General features: G+C 43.3%; 1 protein-coding gene across 3 annotated transcripts in view; it reads right to left on the reverse strand.

Annotated features, from left to right (window-relative positions):
• STK38L (serine/threonine kinase 38 like) overlaps positions 1-13,817 on the reverse strand; it is a 48,673-nt gene that overhangs the window by 25,504 nt on the left and 9,352 nt on the right. Inside the window, exon 1 of one of the 3 annotated variants that reach the window (XM_038183314.2) lies at positions 935-1,087. The exons of 1 other annotated variant lie outside the window; for it this stretch is intronic. In XM_038183314.2, coding sequence (XP_038039242.1) covers positions 935-962 — 28 coding nt within the window. In that variant the 5' untranslated portion in view covers positions 963-1,087. Of the gene's footprint in view, positions 1-934; positions 1,088-13,817 lie in introns of those variants that run through there. One more of the 3 variants, XM_013105839.5, reaches the window with a different exon arrangement.

A 13,817-nucleotide genomic window follows, 5' to 3' on the forward strand; every position in this document is an offset into this window, starting at 1 on the left:
CTGAAGCCAATCGTTCCATGAAGAATGCTGCTTGCCTTATTAGGGGGTTCACGTCTCAAGATACTACAGCAACCACTATGATCAGCTCTTGCTCTCTTACAGACAGCTGGGAGAAAAGCAAACTTCTGCAAGCCACACAGGGACAGTGTCACGACTGGGCTTTGCTTCCATAAGACTGGCTCTGAAGATGCCAACCTCTTTCCAGGCAGGTTTCCTGCACCTTGTATCATGTAATTTGGTTTTACTATCAAATTAATCTCGATCTATACTATCAAATCAATCTGGATCCAAGTCCCACAAAGGAAATATTCTTATTCTTGAAACTATGCATACAACATAACCATACATCAGCCTAACAGTAAGTTTACTCCAGACTTGTTACTAAATGTGTACGTAAGCTACTGAGCAAAGAACACAATTCTTTCAGAGACAAAAGTACGCATTTCTCCACATGACAGCACTATGATGCCTTCTTCATGCCGCTGGGTCTCTGACACTGATTTGAAACATACAGCTACATACATGTTGAATGGCATAGTGAATGCCAGCCCCTCCTCTCAAAACAGCCATGCCACTTCACAGTAAGGCTGATAACGATTGTCATTTAGATACCCAAGCACGCTCCTAACCCCAGGAATTAGGAAGCCAGTTCCCTACTGCAGTAAAAATGTTAAAACTGCAAAGTTTATAAAAGTTTCCATTCACACTCCCAGGGAGTTTGGCTCTTTAGTGAAAGCCTCTGTAAGGAAGATATTGAAACGCATTTCTGCCTTCCAAAGATCTCATTTTCTCTGCGTAATACATTTTGTTACTCAACTTTCTCCTGACACGAAGCATGCAAATGGAATTTTCAAGAACTAGAAACTAAAAGAGACACAGTTTTGGCGTCAGACTTGTTCCAAAGTAAATTCACACAGCTCAATACAGTGGTTACCTTCAGAAGTGCCAGTTATCACCACCATGTGTAGCACTGGAGTTCTTCTGGGTGAGAAGCCAGGAAACACTCAGAGTAACACTGCTCAGCTCTGTACAGGCAACACGGCAGAGCAGCTAGCAAAACTGGGCACTAAACCCACTGGTGACTGGAATTATATCTAAAAAATAAAGTGCTATCTGGGAAGACAGAATGGATACAGCACAGATGGATGTCTGAGCACCAGCCCTGCCAACTCGGAATTGCTCAGATTCCGTTAAACAGAGACAGGATATTTATACACATGTATACAAAAAAAACAACCCACCATACACAAATAACTGCATGATTCACATCGAAAGGCAGTGGGCAGGGACAGATAAATGCAACAAGCAGCCAAAGGCTCAGCAGGACGAGGTGGTATGACGCAGCAGCCGGAGAGGGGAGGAGCAGCAGCTGGAGCAGCAGCCACCCAGGCTCTGTGGGCAACTTGTGGAGCAGGCAACTGTGCATACTGGGAGCTGATATGCACACAGGTAGCAAGGATAAAAGTGTTGTGGGACAGCTGGTAGCTCCAGTGATTGGACAGAAGGAGAAAGTGGTCATGCTGTGTTAACAGCCCTGAAGGAAAAGGACTTTCTGTGTTACAGGTTCTTCCAGCACAAATTTGGCAATTGTGTCATGCCTGTTTTCACTGTCCCATTGTTTACACCAAACCTCTCAGAGAAGTTCTCTGCCTTCTTCTCCTACAACCCTTTTGGAATCCACTTCCAAAACTTTTGAGAAACCTCCAGAAACACACAAAACACTACAGAGTCCTGAAGCCTTGGGACAGCAAGCAAACAGGAAAAACCCTGCTACTGCCATCTCTGCCAGCCTTGGGCCAGTATTTTTCAACTCTTGGAGCCAGATCTTAATGCTTATGTTATCACTAAACAAAGACTGCCACCGTCAAAATACAGTCTTGCCCAAAGATTTTTTAATTAGCATATGTGAACTTCAATTCAATGAGTTTTGACATTAGTATTCTTTTTTTTTTTCTGGCATCTGGGTGACACTAGCTACGCTACTGCTGTTACTGAAGTTCATTGTTATTAGACCAGTGCATTTGCCGAGCACTGCTCTGGGATATGTTTTGGAAAGGAAAATATTTTCTTCCTACATAATTTATGTTTTCGGTAGTATTACAACTCACAAGCCTCTATTTTATTAAATATACTACCTGAAGGAGGCAACATTCCCTGCCAAATACAACAAATCAGATACTTCACACGCAGATTTTTCTTCTTCGGTGTTATTGCCAAAAGCAGGTCTTTTTGACATCCCCTGGCTTTTAGTGCAGTCCCCATCTGAGAAGTGAAAACGAAATGCAAAACTGCAACAAGCCTCACTAACACATAAGCCTTTCATTTACCTTACTATATACTTCATTTCCTTTAGTTTGTTATTCGTTCCCAAGGCACGTTATGTTCACTAAGTTTTGCTTCTTTAAAGTTACAGCATGAATTACATTTGCTCTATTTAAAGCAGCACTAAGAAGCAGAGTAAAATTAGCCCCATCAGAACAGGCTCTGCTATTTCAAAGCAAGAGATGCTCAAATGTTTTAGCCATTTTAAGTCATTCTCGCTTTCCCCACAGAGCACCCACACAAGCTGCCCCTTGTAGCTGCGTCTGAACCCCGCGATTGCCCTGGTCCCAGCTGACAGAGAGAGAAGAGTGGTGCTCCCAGTGCCTGACTGCCATGAAAAAAACATACGGAGATGTCAGCAGATGTGCAGAACCCCAGCAGATGGGGCTGGGGACATGTGAGGGACCCATGGCTGCTGCAGGCTCCTAACACCACAAACCCCACCTGCAGCCAAGTACAAAGAAAGGGCTCGAAGCAGGTGAAAATCCCTCCAAAATGACTGCAGCAAAAGCTCCAGTCTTAAATTCACCCCAAGCTGGCATTAGCCAGTTCAGTTTCTGAAAGAAGCCGTCCCACTTTCCATCCAGCCTCGCTTCCAGCCATCTTTTTGCTTCTCTCCCATTGCTACTCAGTGCTCCATGCCAGCATGAGAGGTGGAGTAACCTGGACGGAGCACTGGGGCTCCCAGTGCCTCTCTTGAATCATCTTGGTGAGGCGGGTTTTGCCAGCATTGGTTGTAAAAGCCCATCGGTCCCTGGGCCCCGGTCTTCAGTCCCTCCAGCCCAGCATGCCCAAAAGCGAGAACGAAGCAACAGGGCCTTGCTTTTACAACGTGCCTCCAAAATTAATCTCACAAATGGTTACAACACACCTGTGGTAATGATAAGGAAGTATTTCCTAATATGGAATAAAAACTGAATATTGGAGTTCCACTGCACTCCAGGATTTCCTGCTTTTCAACCAAGGAAAGCAGCACAAGTCTCCCGTGAATACCTGCCTGTGATTCAGTCCTGCTTCCAGCGAGCAGCAAGCATGACTGACAAATGGAAACTCCTTTCCCTGACAGGAAAAGATACCGGGTGGTAACACTGCGTGGGTATATACAAAAATATATACATTTATGGCATGCATCTATGGGTGTATATATAAACTAGGCATATATAGAAATGTATATGCACATTAGCCAAAATACTTTTGATGTGAAAATTATAGCTTCAGCTTTCATTAGTAGTGGGAGATCAGCAGCTCCATCCCACAGTACAATCTTCAGACATCCTGGTCTAGGAGCATTGGACCTTGGAATTGAATGACTGCAGTAAATATTTTCACGAGCTCAGTCCTTCCAAAAAAATCACTTTAATTTCTTTACAGGAGGGCTTTTTCAAACAACAATCCAAACTTTTGGGCTTTAATACCATTAAAACCACTGTGCACATGGCCACAAGACAAACACATGCACCCCATTAACCTTGGATAGAGGGGGAAAAACAGAAGAGGTTATACATCTGCCTGGTCAAGAAGGACAGAGAGCCAGGGCACTGGGGGGCTGGTGTACCCTCGCTGCTCTGTCTTCCAAAGAGTGCTCCAAAGATGAGGCCAGCTCCGTGCAGTGCCCCAGGGGCTCAACATGGCAGGTCTCGGCACAGCACATGAGGGGGGAACCAGATAGGCAGTGCCATGCAGGCCTCCCTCTCTGAAGGGGCCAACAAGGGAAATCAGCAGTCTGCTGAAAAGCTAACAGTGCTGCGCAATGGAATGGTATTTCAGGGTTGGCTTTAGCTTGCTGCCATCTTTCCTCTCTCTTGCGTCTCCCCAGGTTCCAATGTGGTGTAGATCTTTGTCCTCAAAGAAGAGCTGCGTGGTTGTAGACACTCCTACCTACTGAAGTAAGTGCATTCATCTGCACCTAAGCATTTTGTCAGCTTTTAGCAAGTACTTGTATCCACACATATTCAAGAAAATCTTGTTTTAAGACCTGCTAAATTAATTTCCTTGCACAACATTTTACTGCAATGTTTTGGATCATGAAATAATTTTTATTACAGAGCAAGAGCAATACTTTTAGAGGTCATTGACCAGAACTCTGCTTCCTCCTTGGTTACTTACTGTTTTTCTGGATAAAAGTATTCTCAGGTCCAATGAAAGATATGTTCCACTTCAAAACACATACAGCTGTCTGAAAGTATATTTCAGTCACGATAGATTACTCCAGGTCTGGCTCTTTCATGGCCAAGAGGTACAACTCAAGAAAGTAGTAAAAAATAAAAGATGGTTCTAATACGACATCTGCATAAAGCTTCCTTGAAATTGTAATAAATATTCAGCTTTGAGACAAAAAATTCAACTCTTTAATTTTAGGGATGCTAAGAAGCCTTTCTCTTTTCTAAGAAGCTTAAGGAGGCACGAACAGAGAGAGGCTTCGCCTTTGGGAACTAGGAGGGATTTTTGTATTGGATTGTATGGCAGGAGAAGATGGCACTGAATTGTGTTTTTTTTTTTTTTTGGTGATATATGTTCAAATTCCTGACTCTTGCTAGGCTCTTTTGAAAATCACATCAGTCACAATTTAATATAGAAATTACACGTAAGTTTGTGCCAGCAAAGGAGTTGGCAGCAAAACAAGATGCAGAACATCAGTGACCGACCAGCTACAGCCTGTGCTATGCCTGCAGTCAGGGTTAATGAGCACAACTGATCCCTCTGGCCTTAAAAGCTACAAACGCAGGTGGTGCATCTTGTTAGTACGTGCAGTGATGGAGATCAGATGTTAGCCCATTCAAATCCCACTACAACAGTTAATTTCTTTAACTATGGTTTCTGGAGAAGGAGACAGCTGTTGGCACATAAGCAGATGACCATGATGAGGCCCAGGATACAGATAGGAAAAGATGCGTACAGTCTCTTGACCCAGAGAAGAGAAATACGTGATACCACCTTCCTAGAGGCTGAAGCTGGGAAGCAGATTTGGGAGGTAGAGATGGGAGATGGGCCCTGCCCTTACTACCAAACCACCAGGAGCTCCAGCCCTCTGTACTGATGAAGTTCAACAAGGCCAAGTGCTGGGTCCTGCACATGAGGCACAACAACCCCAAGCAGAGCTGCAGGCTGGGAGATGAGTGGTTGGAAAGCTGCCTGGCAGAGAAGGACCTGGGAGTACTGGTTGATAGTCAGCTGAATATGAGCCAGCAGCATGCTCAGGTGGCCAAGAAGGCCAACAGCATCCTGGCTTGTATAAGAAGCAGGGTGGCCAACAGGGCTAGGGAAGTGATTGTCCCCCTGTACTCAGCTCTGGTGAGGCCGCACCTTGAGTACTGTGTTCAGTTTTGGGCCCCTCACTACAAGAAGGACATCGAGATGCTCGAATGAGTCCAGAGAAGGGCAACCAAGCTGGTGAGGGGTCTGGAGAACAAGTCTTATGAGGAGCAGCTGAGGGAGCTGGGGTTGTTCAGCCTGAAGAAAAGGAGGCTCAGGGGCAACCTTATTGCACTCTACAGGTACCTTAAAGGAGGCTGTAGCGAGATGGGGGTTGGTCTATTCTCCCATGTGCCTGGCAACAGGATGAGGGGGAATGGGCTAAAGCTGCGCCAGGGGAGGTTTAGGTTGGATATTAGGAAGAACTTCTTTACTGAAAGGGTTGTTAGGCACTGGAACGGGCTGCCCAGGGAAGTGGTTGAGTCACCATCCCTGGAGGTCTTTAAAAGACATTTAGATGTAGAGCTCAGTGGTATGGTTTAGTGGAGGACTGGTTAGTGTTAGGTCAGAGGTTGGACTAGGTGATCTTGGAGGTGTCTTCCAACCTAGACGATTCTGTGATACCCAAGGCGGATAGAAACGCTGCTTCCTGAAGGAGCCCTAACAGCAACAATATAATCCTTACAGGGCTAACAAGGGCAACTGAACAGAGAAAGCACTGTCATTCTGTCTTACCATCAGACTGGTTTAGGGAAGAAGAGGCAGGGTCAATACAACTGTGCTTTTGCATTTCAACAGCAGCTGTGTATCACTTTGAGAACAAAAATACACTGCGAGGGGGTAGCTGGGATTTGAGGTAGAGGTTTAGGTAAAAAGACAAGCAACTCTTCAGGGTTTCTTTTATATTTTTTTTCCCTTCTTCAAATCTCTGAGGCTTCGTGCAGCCCATTGCCTAACACCACAACTGCTCATCTCTAGGGCTAAGTGTGACCAGGAGTGCTTTGTTACGGGTATGTGTACATATACACATGCCTTCGTACACACACACATATATCCACCCTTCTAGAAAGCGGGGGGGAGGGGGGGGGGGGGCGGAGGGAAGAGTAAAGAAAGGCAAAGAGAAGATTTGCACCTAGGTGAAAGATGAGGTTTGTGAAGGGCATTAGTTTCCTGTGGAAGGTCATTCTCCAGTCGTGGCCTGGGAAAGCTCATCCAAAACGGGTGGAGTTTTCCATTAACTTAATCTCAGAGATTCAATTCAATTATCTCGTTTCCTAGCTAAGGGACAAGAGAAGCACGAGCAGGGTGTGGGTGGGCAAAAACTCTTGCCATATCCAGCTGCAATAGAAAGTGAGTGGGAAAAGGAACAAAGGATATGCTTATTTGCTCAGGTTTCTAAAACATATTGAGGCTGTAATGTATCTGCTACACCACAGTTAAACATGCAAAAATGGACAAATTTCCAGATTAAATAAAAAAAAAGAAAACAGGAAAGAACCTAATTTCACATGCTTTCAAGATCAAATTGATTATGACAAAAATAAGAGAACAAGATGACAACCTCTCTAGGAAAGAGCCTTTCCTACCAATAAAGCTTTCAGAAGTGTCTAGCAGCATGTCCCAGGGGTAAAGCAGCTGAGAAGAGGACTGAGGCTCATCAGTAAGAAGCACTCTTCATGCAACATAGGTTACTTAATACGAAGGTATGGGCTTCATAGGAAGGCAGAATGAAAAGCAACTCCCAAGTTCCTGCAGAACAGCTCACTGCTACTTTTCAACATGCAAGCCTCTACTGCCCTATAAGGTGACTAAGGTGACTCCATTTCTTTATCCAACAAGTGGAGAGGAAGACAATTGGAGTTACCTGCAGGAAGCCTGAAGGGAAATGTCAACTCAGTGTCAACAAAGTGTACAGATGGAGACCAATGGAGTGGCAAATAAAGAGGACTTCCAGACAGTGATCTGCACTGCTTGACAAATTGGATTCAACCAGTTATTTCCCATAAATAGTAACCAAGACAGAAAACCAAATAAGCTCTAGGAAGAATTAGATCATTTCCACTTTTGAAACAATATTTAATGTCAACGTTTCTTATGGGAATTGGGCCCTGGGCACAAGGCACTTACACAGAAAGGACAGAAGTTGCTGTTTCCAGGACTGTCAATGCAGGTCTCTGAATTGGTTCTTGGAAAGAGACAGAGGTCCTCCTCTCTCCCCCTCCAGCGTTCTTTATTGATCCTTCCCATCCCGGCCACACACTCCCACTGTATTCCACTCCCACTGCAGCAGTTCTAAGGTACTGTCCATCTCCACACCCCTGGAAAGGGGAGATATTTCTTTCATAACATCCATGAGCTAGTTTGTCCCACCCTCCAACTACACAACTGCCAAATCCAGTGAAAGGGGAGTAATGAAGCACATGGATTAGGCATAGGGAAGAAAGGGATGGAAGGGCTCTGTGCATTCTGCAGGCACCTAAGTTTGGACATCCAAGCAGGGTTTGGATACACCTGTGGCAGCAGAAGTACAGGACTGTCTGTTCTCCCTGTGGCCAGTCACATCAACAGGCTACAGGTTTCACGCCATACCCTAACTGCAACAACTGTTAAACAGAGGTTAACTCTCTCCAGTGAGCCACATTCTTCTCACACCAGATTTTGCTGGCTCCATTTAGAAACAGGCTGGTGGAGTGGACAGCTTTGCAAAGATTTCAAAAGAGGCTGTGGCAAGCCCCCCCCCCACACACACTTCAAGCTTCATCAATACAGAACACAATTTGTTTGATTTTGATTAAAATGATCACAGTGAGGTTAATAAACAGCTGAACACCTATCTTCTATATGGTGTATCAAAGGCTGCACCCTTCATGAATAACCGTGGCTAAATTTACAAAGACCAGGAAGGATTTGTAGTATGTGATGCTTCTGCTTGCATCAGCAGTTGCTGAGTGCTTCTCCTGGAAAGCCGCTTGGCTCTGGTATGCTGAAAAAAGCCCACTGTGGACAAGCATGTTCAAGCAGCAATGCTAATGTGGACCACACGTCTACACTACGCAGAAGAGAGACATACTTCGTGCTTGAATCTGAATTATTTTATGAGCACCCAAGAATGCTGAGAGCAAAGTCCAGTGCCTCATTTACAGTAAAACACAGGAATATCCACCTTAAGGCCCTCTCTAGTTTCTCACTCATTCCTTAATGCATTTCCTCTTGTTCTACTCCACAACTCTACCAGAAGAGTTATCAACCAAGGCATCCCTAACACATCCCCAAAGGTGACTTGAGGTAGACAAATCTTTCAGCAGAATAAATGCACATTAAATTCCTGGCATCTAGCAACGATGCAAGTGTTTAAATTGTGAATATTTTGACATTTCTGTTTGTAGTTGTAGATGATGTATGTACAAAGGAAGGATGCTCTTGTGGTTACAGCATGGGAAACTGCATCAAATAAAATAGAATCCAAATCATCTGTTTTTCCCATGCACTAAAACAAAACCTACAAAAAAAAAAAAAAACACGATACAGGGTGTGCCTCAGTTACCCTACATGAGAACAGACGCATCATTCCTGTCTTTAGCAGGTCACATTAGGAGGCTTAATGAGTTCATACACACAAAGAGCCTGAGCGCTTAGGAGAAAACATGCTGGAGGAGGATTAGTGTTTTTACTTATGCATTCTGAAAATACATTATTTCAGCTGGCCACAGAACTTATGAGGCATTCAGACCCTTCCTTGTCACTGCATTTCTCTGAGCTTTCTATTTCATCAGACTGGAGAAACAGATAACTACTGCCGTTGACTGCAGAAGAGGCATTAATCCTTATAACTCTCACCCTTGGTGATGTGTTGCTGTTGTGAATCCAACTGAAAGCACTCATTTGAATGAGTCCCCAGTCAATGTTTACACATTCTGTTGCTCATATGCAAATAACATTAATCAGCCGTCTTTTAAAGTACTGATAAATGGACACTTGGAAAGTTCTACCAGTTTCCCGGTAAAGTCCCAGGAATATACATAATATCAAGAACATAGTTTGTCACATTGATACAACACAGGGTAAGACAGTATGTCTTAACTTCACAAATCATTGGGATGCAGCTGCTCTGCAATGTTCTCTTCACTTCTGAAAATATAAAGGGCACTAAAAAAAGGAGTTTAATAATGTAGCATTAGTATAGAATCGGAAATACTTACATTTGTGATCCTTTGGATGATTAATAAAAATAGCAATAGCTTCAATTGAGTCTTAAAACATATTTCACCTGCACCTGTATACAGAAAAGTAAACCATGTACAATCCCTTACTTTAGAAATAATCCTAGCAGTCAGAAAAAGTCTGTGCAAAAAGCAGAACTTTTTATTCCACACATCATGCCCCAGTTGATATTGAGCCCTACCTTCCTAGCCTAGTTGCATAATAAAAATATCTTTACTCTCCCCAGGTCTAAGATGGTAACACTAGGACAGGAGCAGGATCTAGAAGCTAGGGTTTTCTTTTTTCTTTTTTTCCCATCCCCTTGAGTAAAATCTTATGAAATAAATCATTAACAATACATAGAAACTTCAGCAAATCCTGAAAGCACAGGTTACCTGCAGTGCTGGATTGCCAAAGCTCCAAAGGTCTCTTCAGGTTGTTACCAAGCTTCAAGCTGCTTTCCTCTCCTTTGGGACATTTCTCTTGTTAATAATGCCAGAAAACATCAAACGACAGAACCCGCGGGAACGGCATGGAGCTGGGACTGGGGAGGGTCAGGCTGGGGGTTAGGGAAAGGTTCTGCACCCAGAGAGTGGTCGGGCACTGGGACAGGCTCCCCAGGGCAGTAGTCACAGCACCGAGCCTGCTGGAGTTCAAGAAGCATTTGGACAATGCTCTCAATTTTTTGGGTGGTCCTGAGCAGAGCCAGAAGTTGAACTTGATGATCCTTGTGGGTCCCTTCCACAGCCTATGATTCTATTTGATGAATACTAATTGCTACAATGAACTATGGGAAAAAAGTAGAACTACACAATGAAACAGGAAAAAAAGTCTGAGAACAAAGCTCATTTGACCTGAGCCCCAGGTTTTTCAGAGGTGCAACTGCAGAGGTGCTGTGCCTGCTTACGCATGTGTTTGCACTGGGCTCTGGGGCTTTTGCAGCTGCTGTGGAGGAAGTACATTCTGGAGAAAAACAAACATATTCTGACTACGCTGTTGGCAAAACAAAAGGAATCTGAATTCACAAGTTTTCACATGTACCTACAGGGATGTTTTACCAAGGTGAGACCAGGAGATTCTATAACTGTTGAAATTTCAGCTGCTATAGGATATTACTCAGCAGTCACATTCACGAAGCAGTCAGGAGCATATCCAGGGCTGCATAACTGCAGGGCCTCTTGGGCCTTGTTTTTCAGGAGAAGATGACTACAAGCATGATAGCCTTCGTTCTAACAGCTCTAATGGCAGGGTGTTAAAACAGTCACCTCCACAAGCAAACATCTCCTAAGGCAGCTCAGAGGAATCCCCTTCTGACAGGTCTGCTTTCATCTCCACTGCCTGCAGAGGTAGGCTAGGATGACTAACTGGCTTGGATATGCAACTTTTAAGCACTCAACAGGCAGACGAATCCTGCCTGGCAGCTGATACAATGCCAGCCCTCTGTTGATTAAGGAGGTATTGGGGAGGCATTGGGGAGGCAAGGACAATCCCCAGACATGGACTGTATATCTCGAAACAAGACACTGGAACTCATGATAAGGAAGCGGCAGACGGACAGAGAAACAAACGTAAGGACTATAAATCTCAAAACTGGACATTGGAATTCATTATAAAGATACAACAAACGGAAGAATTGGCAACAACCAGCTCTCGCAATTAAGAAACGTGCCAATTCAGCAGATTCCTGACCAAAGGTGAAAAGTACACTGTGAGGAAGACTCAGGGTCTTCCTCCCAAAGACCCCTGCCCACGTCCCAAAGACCCCTGCCCACAATTCTTGGGAGGCTCTACGCAGGCGCAAGGTGCCAAAAGGCTAATTAGCATGAGAAGCGAGGGAAGGCAGGGATAGGTAATGCATATGTATAGGCGCTTGTAGAATATTGATAGATTGATTGTATAAATTCAAGACTGCTTTCCGCTTTGGGTATGCACGATAGGTGGAGAGATCCCCCGTGCATCCAGCGCTGCAATAAAGAATATACCACTTAAAGGAATTTCGGCTTCGATCTTTGAATCACTGTGTGGTAATGGTACCTGGAATTAATCTTTAAATTCATCAATTTGCTTCTCCTGATCCTCTCAAAAGGCTGTAACTGTCGGCCGCATCCATAACTGGTTTATCAAACACTTTCAGAAACCCAGCAACCAAACAGCAGCAAATGGGCATGACTTACAGTTAAAATATGTTCTAAGGGCCAAAATGAAGCAAACAAATTAGATTGCCTCCCTGCCCTATCCCCACCCTCTACCACAGAGCAGCAGAGGAAGACTGAGCAAGTGTCTCTACTGCAGATACACCCAGTTCCCAACAAACCTAAGAGACCTAGAATCCAACTGTGGTTTGGGCATCTTGTCATTTTTATATCCTTTAATTCTGGACACCTCACAGAAAGCAAAAATATTCTCTACAAAGAAAAATGACAAAGATCTGAAGCTGTCTATATAGAGTTTGATAAAAATATCTCTTTGGAGACATTTGCCAAATAAGTGCCAAAACTTCAAAGGCTGAATTATAATGTTGAAATATTTGTAATGCATGTTTGTTATGTTTCTCGTGAAGCATGGCTGGCAGTCAGAGATGGCATTTTTCAGCTCTATGACCTGGTCCAGGCAATAACTGGAAGTAGCTCTTTGGTAGCTTACGTGAAATGAGTCAATGGATTTGCGTCCAGCTCTCAATAAATTAGGAACCATATCACAAAAGCATCTGTAAGAGACACTTCCTTTGTTGATACCATTTTAAAGGCCAAGGACTGAATAAGGTAGGAAAAAAGTTATCCTCTCTCAAAATAGTATGTTCCCTCAAAACAAAAATTGCTTTTACTAAGCATCTTTTGTGAAAGTATCTCAGGGTCTTTTATCTAGTAAGCTAATAATTTCTTTAAGAAATATAAATAAACCCACGTTTTCACAGTCGGAAAAAAAAACAAGACCTGCTGACTTTCATCATACTACAGCCACGAAAAAGGAAGGCCAGACAGCAATATTCTCATCCCACATGCTAATTGCATTTCTCGTTTCCAGAGCCAACACAAGTTTAACAGCTCCCACGTATTTTTCTTTAAGAAAATTTAACATACAAATATAGTCTCTCCTTGAGTAAACAGCTAAATTCCAAGGGTACACGCCATTATGAATTTTGGCCTAGTCTCCTGTCAGAAAGGGGGCATGAAGCAAACAATCCAAACTTAGAGCACTCAGAAAAACATACAGTACTGTAAACTCCTATAAGAGTAATTTTAAGAGGACACAAACAGTACAGGATCAAATGCTTTGATCATGAACATTATCTTAATTTCCTGTAATAAAGCCCCATGCCCCTGGAAAGCATCATATAAATCCCAGTGAATTAACTTTGCTAGAATTCAGAGCAATAGTTTTGAAAAAAAATAAAAAAAATTAAAAAAATCAGCCAGTAACTGATTTGTAACTGATTTGAACTCTGTTGCATTCAGATGACAAAGTAATTGAATGTAAACACAGTTAATATTAGGGTACTGGGGCTGCTTTGTAAATTTAGAGATGCCAGTTCAGAGAAAATAATGCATTTCATTCAACGACGATGAAAGCTTTCTGAATTTTGGTGCTCTGTAAACAGCTGCTGAACTGATTGAATTATGCCCATTAAGTATGCAGGGTCAAACGTGGTCAGTACCTCAAAGAGCACCAGATCTTTCAGCATTGAAAAAGCACTTATAAGGAGATCCTGGCATGTTCCTGTATTATACCTCTGCCCGTCACTTCAAAACATCCCTGGCATCCAGAACAGAGGCTGGATTATCCTTCGTCAGTCCTCTCTCCCTCAAAGTTGATGAGAATCATGCCACCAAATCCAGTATGGGAAATGGATTTAGCTTCACATCAACCATGGAAGGTTCTTGCTTAGAAGTAGCATTGACTAAGAAAGCAAAAAATCCTGAAGTTAAAAAAAAAACTTGTGTTTATTGATGCATTTGTCATTAGCAAATATTAATTTTGATACCCTTGATCTGGAAAGCCATTAGAATGCATTCAGTGTGGCATCTCTGTAAAAAGTAGGGTTAGCTAAAACTTCACCTAGTCCTGCACTCTTGATCAAACACAAACTACATTCCTGATGTAGT

Source organism: Anas platyrhynchos, chromosome 1 (assembly GCF_047663525.1).
Source record: "Anas platyrhynchos isolate ZD024472 breed Pekin duck chromosome 1, IASCAAS_PekinDuck_T2T, whole genome shotgun sequence".
NCBI lineage: Eukaryota > Metazoa > Chordata > Aves > Anseriformes > Anatidae > Anas > Anas platyrhynchos.